General features: G+C 47.6%; 1 protein-coding gene and 1 long non-coding RNA gene across 3 annotated transcripts; one reads left to right on the top strand and one right to left on the bottom strand.

The window, feature by feature from the left end:
• Positions 1-1,903: 1,903 nt before the first annotated feature.
• On the top strand, positions 1,904-14,566 carry Plpbp (pyridoxal phosphate binding protein). 2 transcript variants are annotated; one of them, NM_001107320.1, is made up of 8 exons: positions 1,904-2,247; positions 4,531-4,638; positions 4,717-4,752; positions 5,275-5,350; positions 9,166-9,300; positions 11,443-11,585; positions 12,393-12,491; positions 13,260-13,497. In NM_001107320.1, exons 1-8 carry the CDS (start codon positions 2,149-2,151, stop codon positions 13,389-13,391), a joined length of 828 nt encoding a protein of 275 aa, NP_001100790.1. In that variant the 5' UTR covers positions 1,904-2,148; the 3' UTR covers positions 13,392-13,497. The 2 variants fall into 2 exon arrangements, with proteins under 2 accessions (NP_001100790.1, XP_063131512.1); XM_063275442.1 differs by lacking the exon at positions 1,904-2,247 and adding an exon at positions 3,422-3,527 and having other exon boundaries at positions 13,260-14,566.
• LOC120097504 (uncharacterized) lies at positions 14,222-17,506 on the bottom strand. The gene is made up of 2 exons (XR_005494962.2): positions 15,649-17,506; positions 14,222-14,765 (listed from the first exon to the last, which is right to left on the bottom strand). It is a non-coding gene; the product is annotated as an uncharacterized LOC120097504 (long non-coding RNA).
• Positions 17,507-22,560: the final 5,054 nt, after the last annotated feature.

Raw genomic sequence — 22,560 nt, 5'->3', positions numbered from 1 at the left:
TTATTATTTATCTACTCCCTTTATATCCCAAAATCAGTCCTTCTCTCTTCCTTCCTCCCCCTTAGGAAAGGACAGCCTCCCCTAGGTATCAAAATCTCTCTCTCTTTCTCTCTCTCTCTCTCTCTCTCTCTCTCTCTCTCTCTCTCTCTCTCTCTCTTTCTCTCTCTCTCTCTCTCTCTCTCTCTCTCTCTCTCTCACACACACACACACACACACACACACACACACTTTCATCATCATCATCATCATCATCCTGTTTCCCTACTTTTTTTAAAACTAGGGTTGCTTGCATAAGCCTGACCTAGGAGTTACTTGGGCAAGGGTAACTTCCTAATAGCAACACTACTGAGAAATATGGCTCCCCCTCCCCCAGCAACCACAACTGTTCCACACTCCTCAGAGATTGGCAGGGCCTCATGAGCTCCTCCCTCATTCATGGTGGAATGCTGATGCCCCAGTCGTGTCCAGGTGGCCATGTTGCCGTTGGTACTGGCCACAAGAGCCTTGCCATACCCAGAAGATGGAAGCATTTCACACCACCCCTCCCTGTCCTCCGGCTCTTACTCCCCCTACCCCACATCCCCCTCTTCCAAGATGCTCTTTGAACCTCGAAGGAGGTACTACAGATGCTCTTGTTAGGGTTCAATAGTCACTTAATTTGAACACTTTGACCAGTTGTGACTCTGTTAATCATTACCCATTATAAGAAAAACAGCTTCTTTAAAACCAAGGCTGGTCAGCACTAATCTATGGGTATAAATATTTAGAAGGCAATTTGATGACTTGTCCATTTAGCAAAGCAGAAGTAGTAGGTGTGTGGGTGTGTGTGTGTGTGTGTGTGTGAAAGAGACAGGGATGGGGTGCGCTACCCTAAATCTATGTAGTATTTATAGGTCTCATTTTTTTATGTGTACATACATATCTATGTATACATCCCTGTGCATGCACACATGCTCAAGTGCCCTGGCATTCACGTGGAGATCAGAGGACAATCTGTAAGAGTCTGCTCCCTCCTCCTTCCATGAGTTTCAAGGACCCAACTCAGATTATCAGACTTAATCACAAGCACTTCTGACCCCTGAACTATCTTATCATCTTCACTGTTTTGAAACAGCACGTCTCTTCAATTTCATGTGCATCCCATCCTTCATGAATCCTTTTAACTTGAGCCACGTGTTCCTTGCTGCTGACTAGTTCTTTCCAACTGCAGTGGTAACAGCAGCAATGTATCAAAAGGCATTTTCCTTCAGTATCATTACTCCTAAAGTCTAGGATGCAGAGAGAGCACTTACTGTGCTTACGAAGGTTCAGAACCCAGCACCCACACATACACTCATCACCTCCAGGGGGTCTTATGCCCTCCTCTGACCTCTGTGGGCAGTTCACACAGAGACATTCAGGAAACGCCCACACAACATAAAAATATAAAAATCTTTAAAAAGTGGGGGCTGGAGATGGATCAGTGGTTAAGTACACCTGTTGCTCTTGCAAAGGACCAGGATTCTCTCCCCAGCATACACATGATGGCTCACAACCATCTCTAACTCCAAGTCCAGGAGATCCAGGCCACGGCACCACAGACACGATGGTGCACATAAATCCATGAGGACAAAACAAGTCAACACACATAAAATGAAAACAAATATTTTCTCAAATAGCCGGGTGGTGGTGGCATACGTCTTTAGTCCCAGTACTTGGGAGTTCCACCCTGGTCTACAGAGTGAGTTCCAGGACAGCCAGGGCTACACACAGAAACCCTGTCTCGGTTAAAAAATAAATAAACAAACAAAAAAACGAATGATGAATGAATGAATAAATGAGGGGAGGAGAGAGAGAGGGGAAGGGGAGAGGGGAGGAAAGAGGTAAGGAAAGGAAAGAAAAGCGGAGAGGAAAGAAACGGAAGAATGAAAGTTACTTTAATATCTCGGTTTATAGATAATCCCGGCCCGCCCACCTCCCTAACTCGCTGGGCACTAGTGCTTTCAGACTTGGTAACCTCTGCCCTCCCCAAGATGGCGCCCGCCTGGGCCGCCAACCTCTGTTGAGGGAGGTGGCTTGGTGCCGAGCGGTGATTGGACCATTCAGGAAGGGGGCGGGACCGGAAGGTGGTCTCCTTAGGTCTCGGGTCTTCTGGGCATCCTCTAGGGAATGTTGAGAGGTGGCAGCATGACAGCGGAGCTGGGAGTCGGGTTGGCGCTGCGGGCCGTGAACGAGCGCGTCCAGCAGAGCGTGGCGCGGCGGCCGCGGGTGAGGACCGGCGGTAGGGGACTGGGGCGGGCTGAGAAGGGGGACACCTGCGTGGGTCCAGGTGTCACGGTGACGCAGAAGGGGCTCGGCGATCTGGCCTTGAGGATCAGGACTTCCTGGAGGGTAGCTTGGTTGGAGAAAGGTGCTCACTCGTGTCCATGTGTCTCGCCATGCGTCATTGCCCGTCACCACGGTACTAGAGACCTCGGAGGGCCATGTCCACCCGCGATCACGTGCGTTGCGGCGGCGGGGAGCTGTGGTCTAGGTGCGAGTGGACTTGACAAGATTTTACCTCCACAGAGCAGGAGGGTGCTGTCATGTGCACAGTCACAAGCATTTGTTGTTTTGGTATGGTTGTTTTGTTCCCTATTGGACTTCTTATATAGACCGAAGCCAGTATCTGCTTTTCTCCATGCAAATTAAGCTACATTTTGTGAAACGAGACAGAAAAAAAGCAAAGACCTTTCCTTAATATTTATGGTCTCAGATTTCAAAATGATGCCTGAAAACCGAAGGCCGAATTACATAGCCTTCTCTTAACTGAGGCCTGGGACATTACCTGTTAACTAGGGGGTTGGGGATTTAGCTCAGTGGTAGCGCGCTTGCCTAGCAAGCACAAGGCAAGCTGGGTTCAGTCCCCAGCTCCGGGGGGGGGGGGGGGGGGGGAGCCTTTGGGTTCCTCATAGCTGAAGAAAATGAGGTCAAGCCTGGGGAGTTCCTACCTCCTTCCTGGTCCCAGTGCTCTGTTTCTTCAAAGAAAAATCCCGGGATTTCCCTAATGCAGCCCACTCCCAATTTGTCTCTGGAAGCCCCAGTTCATCAACGTGATACTAGGACTTAGACACAGTTCATGAGACAGTGATGACCCAGTCCCTCAGAAGGAAGCAACAGGAAACCTTGTGGTAATTCTCCAAGTCCTTGAGAATACTGTGGTTCTATGAAAGTCTCAGACACCGTGGGTTACATGAAGACAGATACGTGGGGATTTGGCTGCGGCTGAAAGCAGGGAAACCCCGGCATTTTATGTAACGGATGTGGAGAGACTTTGGATGAATCTAATCCTGAATACAGAATTGTTTGTGTCTCATTGTCAGTTCTGCTATCTGTTGGTTGAATCATAGACTGAACGATGCACTGCGTGTCCTTATCTCAATTGCTCCTCTTCCAAGGTGAATGGAAGCGTTATTAGTAATTACATCAGGACCAAAATGAGTTTCTAAACTGTTCAGAAGCCAGAAGTGACCTTCCTGCTGAACAGGATGTTACCTTCCCTTTGTGAAGTAATTGATGGTTGGGATTTTGTTTTACATTTGTTTGTATTGGTTTGGTTTTTTTTGAGGGGGTGGGAGGTTGGGGTGGGGTTAGGTGCTAGGGATACAACTCAGAACCTCACAAATGCTAAGCAGACCTTGTGCCACTGTTACTGTTCCCTCAACCCAATAAACTGACTTGTGTGTGTGTGTGTGTGTGTATTTGCATGTATGTACAAATGCATGTGTGTTTGTGTTATATGCATGTATGTACAAGTGCATGTTTGTGTGCACACGATATACTCATACATGTGCAAGTGTACGGGCCATGAATGCACGTGTGGAAGCCAGAGGTTAATGTCAGGCATCTTTCTCTTATCACCCTCCACTTCGTGTTTTGACACCCTGATCCTGGAGCTAGATAGCCAATACGCCCCAAGGAGCCACCTGCCCCCTCTCCCTGCCCCCAGCGCTGGGATGACAGACAAGGGGTACCAAACTTATTATATAGATTATATAAATTATACACTAAGGCCCTCATGCTTACATGGCTACCATTTTTTCACCGAGCCATCTTTGCTGCCACAAACCTCCAGCGCTGGTTTACGTGAGAATTGTCTGGAACACTAAAGAGGAAATTGGCAGGTAGGGTTGGAGCTCCCTAGAGGAACACTTGTCTAGTGTCCCCAAACCCCAGAGCTCTATATCCAGTGCCACAAAAAACAAAGGAAAGGGGAAAATGGATCTTATCATTGCCAAGCTGAGATCTGTGCTGATCTATTTTTATAAGGTGTGTCATTTTGTCATTGTTTGTTTGTTTGTTTGTTTTGTGAGACAAGGTCTCTGTGTAGCCCTGGATGTCCTGGAACTCATTTTGTAGACTATGCTGGCCTCGAACTCAGAGATCTGCCTGTCTTTGCCTCTCAACTGCTGGGATTAAAGATGTTTGCTACCACCACCTGGCTCTACAATGTGTGTATTTTCGGGACAAAATGCCACACATTCACTCATGTGGCCTGCTCTTTCTTTGCAGGGTCTCCCAGCCATCCAACCCCGGCTAGTAGCGGTCAGCAAAACAAAACCTACAGAGATGGTGATTGAGGCCTACGGTCATGGCCAGCGCACTTTTGGAGAGAACTATGTAAGATTCCTCTTACAAAGAACCTTTGGGAGAGCTGTGACTACTGGGCTTCTAACTCATTCTGTTCTTGCTCCTTAGGTTCAGGAACTACTAGAAAAAGCATCAAACCCTACGGTACGTAGACATAAGAAGTGTTGATTTCGTATAGAAGTCTTAGCTCTTAGCTGAGACCTACACCTGTGTTGATGGTAGGATTTTAGAACAGAAAGCTGGGCTCGGAATAAAAACGTCCATATTTCTATTGCACCCTAAATAATTCTGGGCTAGCTCTTCTGTCGCTGTTCAGACATGATGTTCTCTTGTGTGGCAGTTAGTGAATAGTGATTTTAGGAGAACCTTGGAGATTTGAAAGCATAAACCAAAGGGTTCGGGGATGCGGCTCAGTGGTAGAGGGCCTTGAAAACATAAATCACTTCTGTCTGTAATGGACCATTTCTGAAAAATTCAGTGAGTTGATGGGAACGAGGAAGGGAAACAGCGATAGGCTTAGATGACTCCGAGTTTCGTGTCTCAGAGGAAGACTGGCTGAAGGGAGGGCGGCAGCTCATCACTCCCAGGAGAGCACAGGCATGAAGGGCATTGAGCCCACAGAGCCTCCATAAAAGCTCTATGAAATGGTTCCCTTTTTCTCTTCAGCTTCTGTCGTCATGTCCTGAGATCAAGTGGCACTTCATTGGTCATTTGCAGAAACAAAACGTCAACAAGTTGATGGGTAAGACAAGACTCTCACTCTGAAGGCAGGCCTTCTCTGTGGCTGTGTGACATACACCGCCTTCTGAGTAAGCAGCTCGGAGAGCAGCCCCAGCCCACCATTTGTGTCACAGAATTTCTTCAGTGAAGCATAGTCAAATACTAAGAATGAGGTGCAAGGGCTGGAGGGTGTGGCTCAGCAGCAGAGTGCTTGCCTAACATTTACAAGGCCCTAGGTCAGTCCCCAGCACCATAAAAAATAATTACTAATTACAGAAAGATTTAACCTTGTGACTCGAGGACCTCAAGTAAACCATACTTAGTTCTGTCAAGGTATCAAAATTTAAAAAACCTCCTGGGGTTTTTTTGGTGGGGAGAAAGGGATAGAGAAAGGCAAATTGTGTGTATAGCGATCAGAGCGACATAGAGGAGTTGGGTCTTGCTTTCCATTATGTGGGTCCCAGAGATTGAACTCGACTGTCAGGTGTGGTGGCAGGCACCTTTACTCACTGAACCATCTTGCCTCCCCTGGTATGTATTTTCCTTAACAGCTTTGTCAGGGTAAACTTGAAAAAAGCATATCCAACTACAATAAAGTACACAGACTGAAAGTATCTGATTGGACCAGTGTTGACAGAGGATTACAGCTTCGAACTGGTCCAATAATTAAAATATCAGCCCCCTCCCCCACAGGCTCCTTCCTGTCATTTGCTCAAGCGCTGCTCCTGGTCTGTGCTGCTGCTGTCATTTCCACAGTTCAGGAAAGGTCTTCCTTCTTTTCATCCTGATCCAGCGTTGACCTTTATCACGGCGTACGACCCTTCCATCTCCTATTCAGTAGTTTCCACTGTACTAACACGTCACCATGTTTCCATTCGCACTGAAGGACTTTAGGTTACTGCTAGCTTGGGGAATTACAACTAAGCTGCTATCCAGACGTGATAGCACAAGCCAGAATTCCCAGCACCCGGGATTAATAAATCAATGTAATAAAAAATAAACAAAATTCAGACCATTCTTTTTTCACACTCTCTCCTCTCCACTCCAGTTACTTCCTTTACTGTTTCGGAGCTCTCTGCTTGTTTGTCTACATTTCTTCTCTGGGCACAGTGACATATGACACTAAGCCCAGCACTCTGGAGACAATGGCAGACAGATCTAATAAGTTAAGAAGACAGAGCTACATAGACCCTGTGTCAATAAAATTAAAATAAAGGGGCTGGAGAGATGGCTCTGAGGTTAAGAGCACTTTCTGCTCTTCCAGAAGACCTGGGTTTAGCTACCCAGCATGCACATGTCAGCCCACAACTCTTTCTAACTGGAGCTTCAGGCATCCAGCAGCATCTTGGGCCTCCTTAGGCACCAGGCACAAACGTGGTGCACAGACCTATAGGTAAAACATCCACTAGCGTAGACTTAAATTAAACTTTTGTAAATAAAATTAAAAAAAGAAAACTTTAAGTAAAAATTCCTCCTATGGTTCATCTTGAGTTTTATTTGTTGAGACATGATCTAGCTATAGGGATAGGATGGCCTTGAGCTCACCATGCTCCTGTCCTGGCCCCCTAAATGCTTGGTAGGCACATGCCACCATAATCAGCTTAAATTTTTTTAATTAATTGTTTAGATATAATAGCCACAGAGTATGAAGTTTAAACATGTAATATATGTCTTGACCCCAATGCTCAAGAAGTTTCACAGTTTGGATCTTCAATTTTTATACTATAAATTCTAAGACCACCACAAAAATAATACCACAAGGAGATATGGCTAATGAATGCATAAAATGATGTAGTCATTACTGAATTAGTCCCACAGGCAGGGAAACAGTAAACTAAGGCTCGAGAAATTAAACAGCTTGCCCAAGATTAAGCACTAAAAGGAATCAAGGCTACACCTGTCAGGAGAATTCTCCCCACTGCTACCCCAGAGCCCCTGATCATGGCATGTGTTTGGAATGGGGTCCTTGTCTGCTTTTTGTTGCTGTGATCAAGACAATGAACAAAAGCAACTTAGGAGGAAAGGGTTTATTTGGCTTATACCTCCATATCACTGTCCATCACTGAGAAGCCAAGGCAGGGATCCAGAGGCAGGAACTGAAGCAAATGCCATGGAGAAACGTTGCTTACTGGCTTGCTCCCCATGGCTTACTCAGCCTGCTCTCCTATACAGCCCAGATCACCTGCTCAGGGATGGCACCACTCACCGTGCGCCGTGCCTCCCTACAGCATCATTAATCAAATGGCACAGATTCTTGCTTATAGGCCAGTCTTATGAAGGCATTTTCTCGGTCGAAGTTTGCACTTCTCACATGACCCTGGCCTGTGTCAAGTTAACAAAAACAACAAAACAAACAAAACCGACCAGCACAACTGGCTTTGCCATCATAAAGAATGTTGTTAGCTAATGCCTAATGTTAGCACTCAGAGTTTGTCATACGATTTGAGTTTAGGGAGGGGGATATTTGTTTCTGCTAGACTTTTGAGTCTCGTTAAATACATGGAAGAAATGACTTACTGTCCTTATTATCTTTTCCTCAGTTCTGGGTCGGTTTCAGTCAACTTCTCATTATACCTCATCCTGTGAATAGTTGCTTTTACGTTGATGGTTTGGTTTATCATTGTTTTTCTGAGACACAATCTGACCAACTCATGCTGACCTGGAATTCACTATATAACCTAGGCTGGCCTAGAACTTGTGGTGATCCTCCTGCCTCAGCCTCCTGAATTCTGGAACTGCAGGCATGACCACTAGCACACCCAGCAACATGTATTTCACACATAAATTTGTCTTATTCAGTTCTGGCTATTTTTACATCCCTACAAATACTTCTGCAACATCGTTTACATTTTATTGGAACAATTTCATCCTTTTAGGGTTTTGGGGTTTTGTTTGGTTGGTTTGTTGTGACAGGATTTCTCTGTGGTCCCTGGAACTCTTGGCAGACCAGCCTGACCTCGGACTCAGAGATTTGCCCCTGCCCCTGCCCCTGCCCCTGCCCCTGCCCTTGCCCCTGCCCCTGCCTCCCAGTGCTGGGATTAAAGGTGTGTGCCACCACTTTAGGGCTTGTTCCTACTACCAGTTGGTGTATAATCAGGTCAGAGCTGAGTTTAGAATTAATTATTTACACTACCAAGGCATAGCCTTCCTGTACTTGTGTCTCCATCCCAACAAGGCTCTGGGCTCAGTCTTCACCATGGAAGAGGAAAAAAGGAAAAAAAGCAAGGGTGGGAGACAGGGAAGTAGTTAGCTGACTGCCTGGAAGATTCCTGTGCTCGGCACAGTAAGCTGGTAGGGTTGTGCCATGGTCCTTTATCTGTGCCAAGAGTCATAGTTCATCTTCACTGAAGGCAGCTTTGATGACCTCACTGACTGAGCATCCGGTGGGAGCTATTCTGGTGTCCCTGTCGAATAAAGAGACCCATCCCAGAAAGTGTAAGAACATGGTATCTCTCCAGGCTAGCTCTTGGCTTCTGGATAGCCTCTGTCCTTTGTCACTTGACCTGTTTCACTCAGTTTGAACTGAGACATAATTAGATCGGGCCTGCTATTCAGAACCTCAACTACCAACTTTCTGAATCATCTCCCTACTCATGCAGCCTGATTGTGGTGTCTTATGTCTCCCTTATCTATCTTTGCTGGTGGGATGGGGCTTGTCTGCCTTTGAGCTTCATGTCTAGCAAGCTCTCGTGCACGTCTTCTTGGCCAGTCATGAGATTTAACTGTGCTTTTCTTTTCCTGGAGTACTTCCTCCTCGACCAGATCAAAGGTTTGCTGCGTGTCTCCTCTGGCAGCAGGGAAAATGAAGGCTACTCCCTTCCCACTTTCTCTTTTCAGCCGTCCCCAACCTCTCTATGCTGGAAACTATAGACTCCGTGAAGTTGGCAGACAAGGTGAACAGTTCCTGGCAGAAGAAAGGTTCTCCTGAACGACTGAAGGTGATGGTGCAGATTAACACCAGTGGAGAGGACAGTAAGTGACTAGGCCTGACCGTGATGTTTGCTCTCCTAGATGGCCGAGACTCAGGTAGAGTGTGAGTGTAAGCGTCTGAGGATATTGGGGGGAGAAGCTCTAGCCTTCTGATGAGCTGCTTTGTCAGGATTTACCAGTGTGGTGATCCAATATAATTCTTTTGTTTTTATGTCTGTGAGAACACTGTAGCTGTCCTCAGACACTCACCAGAAGAGGGCATCGGATCCCACTACAGATGGTTGTGAGCCACCATGTGGTTGCTAGGAATTGAACTCAGGACCTCTGGAAGAGCAGTCAGTGCTCTTAACCGCTGAGCCATCTCTCCAGCCCAATATAATTCTTTAATATATCCCAGCTTGTTAGGTATTAATTTTGAAGAATTATAACTTTGAAGTTCTGGAACTTATAACTGGAAATTCCCTCCTGGAGGAGATTGAGAATTACATGTGGGATACTTCTTAGGTCTCAGGAAAATTACGCAGTGCTTCATTGGGCAAGAATAGAAGGAGTTGCTGCTGAACAATGAGTGAGTGTCTCACGGGGCCTGGCCTAGCAGTGTGGCCGTGAACTACAGAGGAGCCTGGCTCTGACATCAGACAGACGTCTGCTTGAGTGCCACCACTCTCCAGCATTGGAACTTTCAGTCAGTTACCTAACCTCTCTGTACCTGAGTTTCCTTCTGTGGCAGTGGCGTCGAGGGAGTGGCCATTGTTAGAAGGGTGTGATGAGGCTTCTGCACAGTGATATGGAACCCTGGACTTCTCCTTTGCTCGCTTTTTGTTAAGAGTGAATGCCAGGCATTTGCTTACAACCATCTTCCTGGCGCTCACATGTAGCAGATCTTGGCTTGAAGGAGCTCAGTGTAGACATCTGTTTTCCAGATGTGCCCTGAAGTCAGGTTGCCTGGGCTCAAATCTCAGGTGCACAGTTCTAGTCCATAGCCTTAGGAAAAGACTGCTCCCGCCTGTCTTAATTTCCTCTGAAGACTGATGTGGGTAAGAACACTTAGAGTTGCTGTATGAAGTGAGAAGTCGTAGGGCTGGCACAGGGGTCAGCAGATTAACAGTTACTATTACTTTGCATGTTCCGTGACTGGCTACACGCATGTAACTGCAGAGCTCCAGCGTGTCTTTACTGCATTTCCTGACAAGGAGCTGTGATTGGCCTTAATTAATAGCAGGAAAGTTCCTCCCTGATCCCCTTCATAAACGGGGGCAAAGGCAAAGCAATATTAATAGTCCTTAAAATACATAACAAATCACTTGCTGTTGTTCCTCCAACCGTCCTTAACTAGTAAGTAAACTCTGCAATTATACAATCCCACTTTATTATGTGCATATGACTTAAGTTTGCAGCTCTATTAATAAATTGACAAAACCATAAAAATGTCAAGTTTAGAAAAAGGTTCTGAGATTCATCTAGGACTTTGGCGGTGTGACCCTCCCTAGTGTCCCAAGACATATTCATTCCTTTTCTATTTCTAAACACCATGACCAAGGCAACTGACAGAAGGAAAGGTCTGTGCAATTTATGGTTCTGGAGGATAGGGGCCCATGGTGGGGGAGCGTGGCAGCCTCATCAGAAGCTCAGGCCTCACATCTCGAACCGCACTCATGGAGCAGAGGGAGGACTGAACGACACAGGACTTTGAAACGTCACAGCCGGCACCCATGATGTACTCCCAGCAAGGCAGCATCTCCTAGGCATATCCCAACAGTGCCAGACACTGGGGACCAAGCATTCAAACATAGGAGCCTGTGGGGGGCACTCTCATTCAAACCAACACACATTTTTCTTCTGTTTTGGCTTCCCTAGCCATTCCCAGCTAAAATCCTGTGGGGTGTGTCTTAGGGGTAGCACCCTGTGTACACAGAACCATGGCTTCCGTCTCTGGCACTAAAAATAATACAGTAGACTCCTGATGTGGGGTAAAGAGAAGTAATCTGGAGAAACAGAACCTGTGTGGAAGAGGGTCCGGCATGAAGGCCCTCACATACACAGTCACTCGTTAGGGTCAGGGAAAGTCACTTCGCAGGCTTTCAGCTGACAGCCACGTCTGTGGTAAGGAAGGGATGAAAATGGAGCCTTCTTCTGGCTAGTTAAGATGTGTTGGTGTACACATTTCTGTTTCTTTTTATGAAGGTAAACACGGCCTTCTGCCCTCAGAGACCGTAGCCGTCGTGGAACACATAAAGGCCAGTTGTCCCAACCTGGAGTTCGTGGGTCTCATGACCATAGGAAGCTTTGGGCATGATCTAAGTCAAGGACCAAACCCAGACTTCCAGGTACTGGGGATGGTTGGGGCGATGCTCTTATGCCAAGGAAGGCATCATGGGACTTCGGGTCAGCCCACACACAGTAGGCTGTGTCTAGCATCGGCATGGCCCAGGCTTGATCCCAGCACTGGTGGGGTGCAGGGCCAGCTGTGTGGTACGTCAGCCACCTCTCAGAACACAGCCTGTCAGGCTCGATGCTACTCCGCCTCTTCCGGACTGTTCTCATAAGGAAAAGACAGAATAGGCTCCCAGACACCCACACACCTTCCTTAACCCAGTGTTCACTTGGCTAATACAATTCTAGAGCATCCTTTTTCTTCCTTTCTAGTGACTGGTATCTTTACTGTTGTTGGCTTTCTTTGTTTTTAGGATGTTGTTGGATTTTTTTTTTCCCACTGCTTAGGATAGAACTCAGGGTCTGGAGTATTCTGCCACTGAGCCACACCCCCGGCCCTGCTAATTTTCTTGAAAGTTGAAGATGTAACTAAAACTTATAGCAACTTCTGGTAATCATTATACAGAATCATAAGAATCATGAGAAATAGAGTCAGCAGACACATTTTGGTTTAGTAGTGTTCGTTTTGGTGGGTTTTGTTTTTCTCCTGTTTTGTTTGGTTTGACTTAGTTCGGCTTGGTTTGCTTGTTTTAGAGACAGCTTCTCTTCCCCGTGTATCCCAGGCTGGCCTTGAACTCAGGATTCTCCTGCTCGTCCCAGGTATTACAGGGAGCAGCACTACTGTGCCCAGCAGAGCTGGTCACCTTTTGTCGTCATTGGAAACAACAAGAATAAAACGGTAACGCTTGTGTTTTGCACAGAGGTTGCTGTCCCTGCGGCAGGAGCTGTGTGAGAAGCTGGGCCTTCCCGTGGAGCAGGTGGAACTTAGCATGGGCATGTCAGTGGACTTCCAGCACGCTGTAAGTGTCCCTGCCGACGCCTCGCCCAGAGGCAACTGACATCCCCCTCCCCACACCGCTTTAACCTGATTTTGATTTTAAAGGCATTTCAAACATGAGTCCTAGGGCATCGGCTATGGGACAATAAGCACAAACTGAAATAAAGTACGGTGTTAGCAACTCACATACATGAATTTCCACGGTAGGGAAGAATCACCAGGTGCCGTGACGCCCTCCTATACCCAGCCCTGGAAACAGTCCAGAGGGCTGCTATTGAGTTTCAAGTCAGCCTGCTCTACACATGTTCGTACAGGCCAAGGCCACATAGTAAAAGCCTGCCTTGAAATAATAATAACCGTTCTAAAAAAAAAATCAAAGTATAAAATTGCACTTTTGGAATATCATATATATTAAAACCATGTAAAAATTCTAAAAATGGAGCTTATTTTATATCAGTTAGCTACAGGGTTTTTCCATTTGGCCAGTCACAAGCCTTTGGTCAAGAGCTAAAGGGCAGCTTTTTGTTATACTGCGCTGTCCCCCGCACCTACATTCCTACCATCCCGTGGCCCTGTATCTCTAAATGCAGTTGAACTCCCCAAGCACCGTGTAAGCTGAGGTCACTGCCTTTCTCTTGAAGACTGCCAGAAAGTAGCCCTACTCTGGTCAGGGACACCAGAGCACCCGCCATCCTCAGCTGCAGCTTGGTCGTTCCTTATGCAGCCCCTGGGTGGCTGGAAACAGACTCAAAAGCGTCTGACACTCTCCTCGCTTGCTTCCTTCCCACAGATTGAAGTAGGATCTACAAACATCCGTGTAGGAAGCACTATTTTTGGAGAGCGGGATTACTCAAAGAAACCTGCCCCAGACAAGACTACGATAGACCTGACAGCCTCAGTGCCACTGGTGCAAGGACAGTGAAGCCAGGACAGCTCAGAAGCTCAGCCACACACAGCCTAGTTCATTCTGGTGTTCCGCATGTCCCCAGTCACACTCTTCCGTGGCCTATAGAGCGCGCTGAGGATTACACGTGTTGATGGGAACCACCTGTGCTTAGCTTCTGCCGTAGCAAGCTCGGTTCAAGCAGTGGCTGAGGCTTGGATTTGAAGAGTTTCGAGACTTCAGAACCGACACCAGATTAGTAGCTGGGACCTGAGTTTGATTGAACACTGCCCAGGGATACCCAACCCTGTGATTGCCTGAGCCTGGGTTCTTGTGTGTTGTGATGTCTGTAATCGAGAAAATCAGAGGGATTCCCATTGGGCATTTAATAGAACACCCTGCTGTTCCTACAAGTCCCCACTACTCTAGAATGAGGTGGTTTCTGTTCCCAGTTTCCATCCTGGCCAGTAGATGTCTCCAGTGGCACTGACCTGCAATTCCAGGGTAACTTGTTAATAGCACTTGGGCCTTTCTTGCTGAAAAGGCAGGACTTGGAGGTCCACTAAGGACCACAGTGGTGGAAAGTGGGCGGCAGGATTTCTTCCCCACCATAACTCTTTCCTGGTTCCTAGCAAAGACTGCCCCACTGGGAGACAAAAGCTTCCAGTTCTAGCCCAAGGTTTCAACAAGGCCTCACTTGCTTTTCCTCTTCTGGGGCTGTGTCCCAGGCATATTTACAGCTACCCCAGTACACACTGTATCTACAAGCCAGAATGTTGCGGGCCCTGGTTGTTCACGATGCCGTAAGAGCTTCAGAAGTGAGGAAACAGCTGGGCCCAGGAGCACTTGTCCATAACTCCGGCATCCGCGGGGTGCAGGCAAGAAGATCAGGAGTTCAAGGATAGACAAAGGCTAACTGAGCTATCTAAAAATAATAATAAGCCAGAAAGCACAATTCTGCAGTAATCCCCACAGAGCTCCAGTGCTTATATCCTGACAGCTTTTTCTCTTGTTTACTCCAGCCCTCATTCTTCATTTAACAAACAACTTCAGGACGCGCTGCTGCTGGATTTAATTTCCAAACCTAAGCCACTGTGATTCTTGTTCTGTTTCCATCAAAGCTAGCGTGGTATTTCAGCTTGTTAAATACAAATGTGAGCTTGAATTATACCATCTGTGCCAACTATAAAGCCATTAAAGGTTTATTTTTATGATCTGGTGTGATGAGTGAATTGACATGGGGGGCATTGGAGCCGACAGGAAGCGTCTCGTCTGGTATCGTGCCTGGCTCTGGAGAGGCCCATCCTTACGTCAACGACGCACCAAAGCCACACCATATATAACAAGAATAGTTCTGAACTTCGTGAGTGAGAAAATGTCTTCATAGAGCTTCGTGACATGCCTGTAAACACACTACACAGAAGGTGGCAAGTTCGAGACCAGCCAGGGCTACATAGCCAGTATCATGCCAACCGGCTTGTATATTGAGACCCTGTCTCAAAAAAATGAAGTATTTGGCTAGTTGGGAATTGGGAAGGTTCTATGAAACTTTTGATTGCCTCTAGATGGCGACATTGGCTGGCCCGAGGAGCAGGCAAATGCTAACACTGGCTAATCTGAAAAGTACACATATTTGGCTCCTCTGTCAGCAGTTTATCCTAGTAGGGCCTATCCAGTCTTTCTCTCTTTATGAGTAGAAGTGGAGGGCAGGGAAGACATGTTCGCCCTGGTGACACATGGGCTAGCAGCCTCGGGTGCTTTTGCCAATGTTACTTCTGTGCTGACTTGATTAAGGGATCTGAGGGCAACTCTGGAAGCGTTGGAAAAAGTGAAATGGCTAAGCAATAAAAGATCTCCCTGGCTTGGGCCTGGGGATTAAGAAAGCAGCAGAGGGGAAGCCAGGAGAGAACTTTAGTCCAGATGAAGGAAGGAAGCCAGACTCTATCCATGATGGGATGGCTCTCTTGAGGAAATTCAGCCAGGCTATGAGACTGTCTTTTGTTTCATGTAAGGCAGCTGCTTGGGTTACTCCCAGATTTTAATAGCAGAAGTGACAGCATCGGGGAAAGTTTAGAGTCAGACCCACCCATCTAGCCATGCAGAACTAACGACCCCTCCCTGACAGCCCATGCCCTGCCCTGTGTGTGTGTGTGATTGTGTGTGTGTGTGTGTGTGATAGTGTGTGTGATTGTGTGTGTACACGGGCGGGAGTGCATGCATCCCCTATATTAAGAATCTCTAAGGAACGACAGATAAAATGAACATAGCACATATATGGATTTATAGGGTGGCTTACAGGCTGTAGTCCAAATAGTCCATCGGCAGACCAAGCTAGACCAAGGATCCAGTAGTTGCTCATTCCACAAGATTGGACACCTCAGCGGCGCAGGTGCTGGAATCCCAGGGAAACCCTAGAGAGCTGCCCGTTTTCGATCCACTTTGGAATCCCAAAAGGAAGTAGGCTCTAATGCCAGCCAGCAAAGGAGTGGCTCAGAATAGATGAGCTGGCCAGAGAGCGTGGGGCAGGCAGACAGAAAGCACAAGCTTCCTTCTTCCACATCCTTTTATGTGGGTCGCCACCAGGAGGTGCGGCCCAGACTTAGGGTGGGTCTCCTGACCTCAAAAGATCCCAACTTAAGTGGGTCTTCCCACTTCAAATATTCAACCAAGAGTAATCCCTCACAGGTGTGCCCAGCTGCTTGGGTTTCAGTGACCTCCAAACGTTGTCAAGTTGACAACCAAGATGAGCCCTTCACATACCCTGAATCAAGCATCAGGTTTGAGAGGCTCCAGAGGCTCTGGTAAAAGAGTCCATACACACGGACACATACCCAAACCCTTGTGATAAAAGCCAGGGCCTAGTATACTGTGTAAAGTACAGAACCATGAAGCTGCACCCTGGCCTTTACCACGCGCCTTAATTTTTTACATGCATTAATTAGATGCAATAGCAGGCTTCATTATGATGTTTCATGCATGTACAGTGTAGCTGTGATTAAAGGATGAAATCCTTATCTATCTTCATTCTAGCCCATCCTAGCACCCACATAACTGACATGGAGATCTGATAGGTTTATTAACAAGCTGCAAACCTAAACTGGACAGGTTCTGAACTATTCTAACCCAAGTAGGATGTCAACACCCAGATAAATGCCCTGTTACTTGCCATCTGATCTTGCCCTGGCTTGCTCTGGTCCATGTGTATCCTCATGGCAAATCCCTTGGTGACTTGCTCCTGGACACTCTTGTCTTATCGCCACCTCACCACACAGTCTGTATCTCCCCCCCCCCCCCTGGCTGGGATCATAAGTCCAGCCTTCCTAGCTCCTTTACCCAGTCACAGGCTGATTGGCTCTTTATTACTCAATCAGAGATAATTGGGGAACATCCTTTAGATAACATTGACACAGGAGACAATCATGACAATGCTAGTGGCTGTACTGTAACCAGATCTCTGGGCTCAGAAGTCAGCATCTGCATATATAGTGCGCAAGACCAACCCCCAAGAGTATAGCATGTATTTTGATCATATCCACCACCCATCAATCACCCTCTTTGGCCCCTCCCACTCATCCACTTATTCTTCCCAACCACTCCCTTCTACCTTCATGGCTTTTTTTTTCATTCATCACATTTCTAAAAAAAAAAAGGAAGAAAGAAAGAAAGAGAGAGAAAGAGAGAAATCCCTGCATCCCACCACACACCCATTTTAAAACCTTGGCAACCTGTAAGTCCTCTCCCCTGTATTCTGTCTCTTTAAAAAGAAAACGGTTAAGCCTTTTATTTTACGCTTATGGGTGTTTTGCTCAAATCTGTGCATACACACCACATGTGTGCCTGGTGATCCTGGAGGTCAGAAGAGGGTCAAATCGCTGGAGTTACCAATGGTTGTGAGCCACCACATGGGTGCTAGCAAGAAACCTGGGTCCTCTAAACTAGCAACAGACGCTCTTAACTGCTGGACCATCTCTCCAGCCACCACCATTAAAAATATTTATTTTAGCTGTTCGGTGGTTGTGTACCCCTTTAATCCCAGCACTTGGAAGACAGAGGCAAGTGGATCTCTGAGTTTAAAGCCAGCCTGGTCTGCAGAGTAAGTTCTAGGACAGCCAGGCTACACAGAGAAATGCTGTCTTGAAAATATATATGTATATGCAAATGTATGTGTATATATATTGCATATATATTTGTGTGCATGTCTATTGGCTTACATGTGCATCTATACACTGCATTTGTGTAGTGCTTGTGGAGGCCGGAAGAGAAAGTCAGATCCCCTGGAACTAGAGTTAGATAGTTTTTAACTATAATATGGGTGCTGGGATTCAAACCCAGGTCCTCTGCAAGAACAGTCAGCATTCTTAATGCTACAGCCAGCTCTCCAGGCCCCCTTCCTTTTTTTTAATTGATGTGTGTACATATGTGATAAGTGGGGGAATGCCTTTGCTGTGTGTACTGTATTTGTGTCAAGATAAGAAGCTAGCCTTGTGTGTGTATATGTGTGTGTGTGTGTGTGTGTGTGTGTGTGTGTGTGTGTGTGTGTTGTGGTGTCTAGCTCTCACCTTGTTTGAGACAGGGTCACTTCATTGTTCACAGCTGTATATACCAGGCTAGCTGGACCACAGACTTTCAGGGATTTCCAGGTCTCTAAGTCCCATCTTGCAATAGGAACACTGGGGTTACAAAAGTATGCTACTATGTCTGGCTTTACATGGGTTTGGGGGATTTGAACTCACATCTTCATGCTTGCATAGTAAGCACTTTATCCACTAAGTCAGCCCTGTGTTCTCTCACAACTGCTCAATTTAGGCAATCTATAAGTATCCTTCTTTTGGATCTAGCACTGAGGCTGGGGATAGACACACACACACACACACACACACACACACACACACACACACCGTGTCTAAGGACAGGGTGATGGTGGTGGTGATTTTCAGTAGTAGTAGTAGTAGTAGTAGTAGTAGTAGTAGTAGTAGTAGTAGTAGTAGTATTTGGCAGTGCTAAGATTGGCACCCTGGTTTTTCTCAGGCCTACCACCAAGTCACACACAGCTTCTGTTGCTAGCTTTAATTGGTGATAAGCGGTGTGTTAGATTTTTCTAGAAAAGCAGTACACATGTTTCAGTCCATTGTGTTAGTTGAGAACTGATGTATCTTAATACAGAAGCAGAAGGGGTAAGAAGGAAGGAAGGAGAATTAAGAGGAGAATCTGCCCGCCCCCATCATCCATCCCATTTCCCAGTATCTACATCAGCCTGCCACCAACTCACTTCCCTGACTCCTACATCCCTCCACCAGATCCATTCTCGCACAGGCCACAGGGACCAGTGTGTACAGAACCACCCCCACCAAACCCCCTGGGTTAGAGCAGCAGTGACTTCTCCTGTTACCCAAGACAGGGGAGAAAAATGAGGTTCCACAGGACACTCACTCTGGGCTCTGGAAAACAAGTGACCCGTATGCTTCCCACCAACGCTTCGGGAGAAAGGGACGTTCCTGAGAAGGGGGCTGGGTAGGGTGTTGCCAGGGTGCAATTGGAAATGCTTTGCTGAGACTGGCCTTACCATGAAATCAGTTGGATGCTCTTACATCATCCTCATGACTAAGGGCCAAGGAATCCAAACCACCAGCATCCTCCCAAATGTTTTATTAATCTGCCTTCTCTGGAGGAGCACAAAGAAAGGGTTTTTTTGGGGGGGGATTGGTTTTTTTGTTGTTCTGGGGAATCTAACTCTGACCCTAGCACATGCTGAGCAAGAAAACCACCATACTCCCAGCCTGAGGAAACCATTCTCTCTCCCAACCGTTTTGTATCTACTTCTGTCTCCTATGCTCCTGTATGTATTTCTTTTAGTATTTATAATCACAATGTGTGTGTACGGCGTTTGCACGGTTGAGCGCACGTGTGCCTATGGAGATCAGGGAACAACTTGCTGGAACCAGCATTCTACCTCCTTCCACACCGATCCAGGGGTCGAACTCAGGTCATCGTGTTTGCTCAGTAAACACTTCTTCCCATCGAGTCATCTCACCAGTCCTTAAGTGGGCTTTTACAAGGCCCTTAGACTTAAGTTCTCCTTTAATGACTTAAGCGTTCCAAGAGGCCTCAGAACTAACACTTTCTTCCCTACAGAGTATCGCACAGGTCAGGAGAGCTTGGAAGGAACCAGAGACGCAGCATCTTCCTTCCATTGAATTCCTACAAGCTTGGGTGACTCCGAGATGCCTCAGCAGTAGATAGCGCAACTTGGGTAAGGAAGCGCTCCTCAGCTCTTAGTGAACTGGGCTACCCTGGGCCGGTTGCATGGTAGAGTTGCCCCCTATCGCCATCCCACGGTGGCCTTGTTCTGCAGCCTTGGAGCTCAGCTCGACTGGGCTGCCAATTTCCAAAATAAAATCAACGTGTGACCTTATTCAGCAGATGTACCAAAGAAACAAGCACAGACCAGGGCCAATTTTGAAGCCAAAAAGGGAAGATGAGAAGAGAGAGAGAGAAAGAGGAGGGGAGAGAAACTTGGCTGGACATGAAAGGTAATTTGTCCGTCTGTTCCCCATTAGGCGCAATTCTCTCGAAATCTGCAGCCTCAACATAATTCTCTTGACCAGAAACTCTCCCGAGAGATAGTGTCGGAGGGAAAAACAAACAGCGGCAGCGTGCATCTTCTGACAGCAAAGTCACTTAAAAACCTATTTGGGGGACAAGATGTCTGCATATCAAGGGAGGGCACTCTGTAGCTGGCTACACATATCTACTCAGAGACAGAGGGGGACAGGAAGAGGGGCCTAGAAAGAACTGAGGAGCAAGGGCAAGGCTGCCCCAGGAAGCTAACTCCCATGTCTCTTTACCCTGCTGTCTGCCTTTTCTGGACCTAGACTCAACAGTAGATTCCCATGAGGACTGAGACTGGAGCTCGCGGTAGAGTACGTTACCAGGCAAGCACAGTCCTCTGGGTTCCATCCCTGGCCATGAAAAACTGAACCAAAACAAGTAAAGAAACCCCACAGAGCTCTTTTCAGCAGCCTGAAAGGAGAAGAACTCAGGACCATTTGGAAGAAAGGGGGCCCCCACCTGTGATAACTCCACTTTCCCTTTTCCAACAGGCCCAGGAGCCAAAGGGCAAGAACTCAGCTCTCCCGGGAACAGCTGCCAGTTCCTCAAACAGCTGAGGCCTTTTCTCCCCAAGCCTGTTTGTCTTGCCTTCGAGCATTAGGGAAGCAGAGCCCATCCCACCCATACGAGCCCAGTGGTTCTTGGCCAGAGGGAGGTGATACAGGGCAGGGCAGGGCAGGGCTGGGCCACCTTCTGTGCTCAAGTTTCTAGGGCAGGCATCCTGTTATAGGAGAGACCCCTTTTAAAGGAAGAAAAACTAATCAGTAGAAAGAAGCGAGACTCTCCCCCTGCCTTTAGGACTTGTTTATTACTAGGATATCTGATTTCAGCAAAGGAAGCCAGCTCCGAAGCAAGGTTTTTATTGGCCATGAGCAAGAGGAATTCAGGGTTTGCTTTTGATTCGGCTTCCCCTGAACTCAAAGCACCGAAGGGTGCTGCTTTGGATGGGATAGCTTGGTTGGGGGTGGTGGGGAGTAGCCACTCACTGTCGCAAATAGCAGCAACCCGAAAGTTCCCTTTGGAAGATGGGTGTGAAGGGGGGGCATCCAGAAGGGACGTTGGCCTCTAAGGATTCCAGAGACAATAGTTCACAATGCCTGCATCTGGATCGTGGTGAAGGACTGCCCCTCTTCTCCGTTGAGTGGGGAATGCAGGAGGCCTGTCTTCTTTGGATGAACTCAGCCTTTCTCCAGACTACCCAACATCGAGGCCTCTGCAGTCAGGCCTGGGCTTGATGGTTTCAATGTGTTGGGAAGATAAAGCCAGAGATTGGAGACAGCCTCTGCCAACTGCACTCCCCAACTAGAATGGGCTCTGTTCAGGGGAGGGAGGTTCCTGCTGGGGCGCAGGCTCCCCAGACTGTAGAGAGGTGCTGCTGTGCAGGGTCTGTGGCACCAGACTGACGGCCCATCTCCTCCTAGTCCTGCACCACCATCTTACTTCCTCAGCCTTCATAGAAAACACTGCCCACATGGAGGAAACTGGAAAGTGCCTCACCACTTTGGGGTCCTTGGATGAACCTAGCCATCTCTCCCTTTCTTTTTCCCTCCTCCTCTCCTTCTCCCCTTCTCTCCCCCTCCTCCTCTTCCTTCCCTCTTCCTCTTCCTCTTTCCCCTCCTCTTCCTCTTTTTCTCCTTCTCTTCCTCCTTTTTCTCCTCCCCCTCCTCCTCCCCTTCCTCTTCCTTCTCTTCCTCCTTTTCCTCTTTTCCCTCTTCTCCCTCCCCCTCCTTCTCCTTCTCTCCCTTCCCTTGCTCCTCCCCCTCTTCTTCCTCCTTTTCCTCCTCCCCTTCCTCCTCCTTTCCTCTTCTCTTCTTCCTCTTCTTCTCCTCCTCTCCCCTTCCTCCTTCTCCCCCCACTCCTTCCTCCTCCTCCTTCCCCCCTCCTTCCTTTTTTCATTTCTATTGCTCCTTTCACCTGCTTGTCTCTCTGGTTCCCATTGCTTTCCCCCCTCCACCGTTCACTAAGTCAGCTGCATTCTGAGAGGCCATAGCCCACATAAGGCCCTGGTATTACTTCATTGCTTTGACCAGCACCTTTGAATGAGGCAGGGAATGGCCAGCACCATGAGACTGCTGCTATAGGCATGCTGGGATATGGGCCTCAGACTGAGATTCTGGTGGGCAGCCACTTGTTGTGGGGGATGACTCTGCCTGCATCTGACTTCCTTCCTGTTCTAAATCCATGAGGACTGGGAAGTGGCTGGTCTATGGAAACAGCTGTTCTTTCCCGATTGGGATATGTGTTGGGTCCTTCCAGAACCTCTGTGGGCCTCCTTATGTCCATCCATAAACCGTCTCATCTTGGAAACAAAGTATGTGCCCTGTGCTGGTGTTCGCTCTCTGCAGCATGCCAGTACTCACCTGTGAGGCCCAGGGCCCCTTGGCAGTCAGTGGGCCATTTTGCCCTCTAAGCTGAGGCCCAGAGCCTGGGGCAGGGGGTGGGGAGAAGGGGAACAGGGCTCTCACTGTGTTCACTTTAAGGAGCCCAGTCATCAAAAGGACTTTGTACAGTAAGTTAGAGAACATACTCCAAGAGGAGCTACAGGAATAGAAAAGGCAGCCTTGCCAAGTGGGAGTTACTATACACACATGCGCAGCCC

Source organism: Rattus norvegicus, chromosome 16 (assembly GCF_036323735.1).
Source record: "Rattus norvegicus strain BN/NHsdMcwi chromosome 16, GRCr8, whole genome shotgun sequence".
In the NCBI taxonomy this organism is placed as follows: domain Eukaryota; kingdom Metazoa; phylum Chordata; class Mammalia; order Rodentia; family Muridae; genus Rattus; species Rattus norvegicus.
This window is presented reverse-complemented; position numbering and strand designations above follow the sequence as displayed.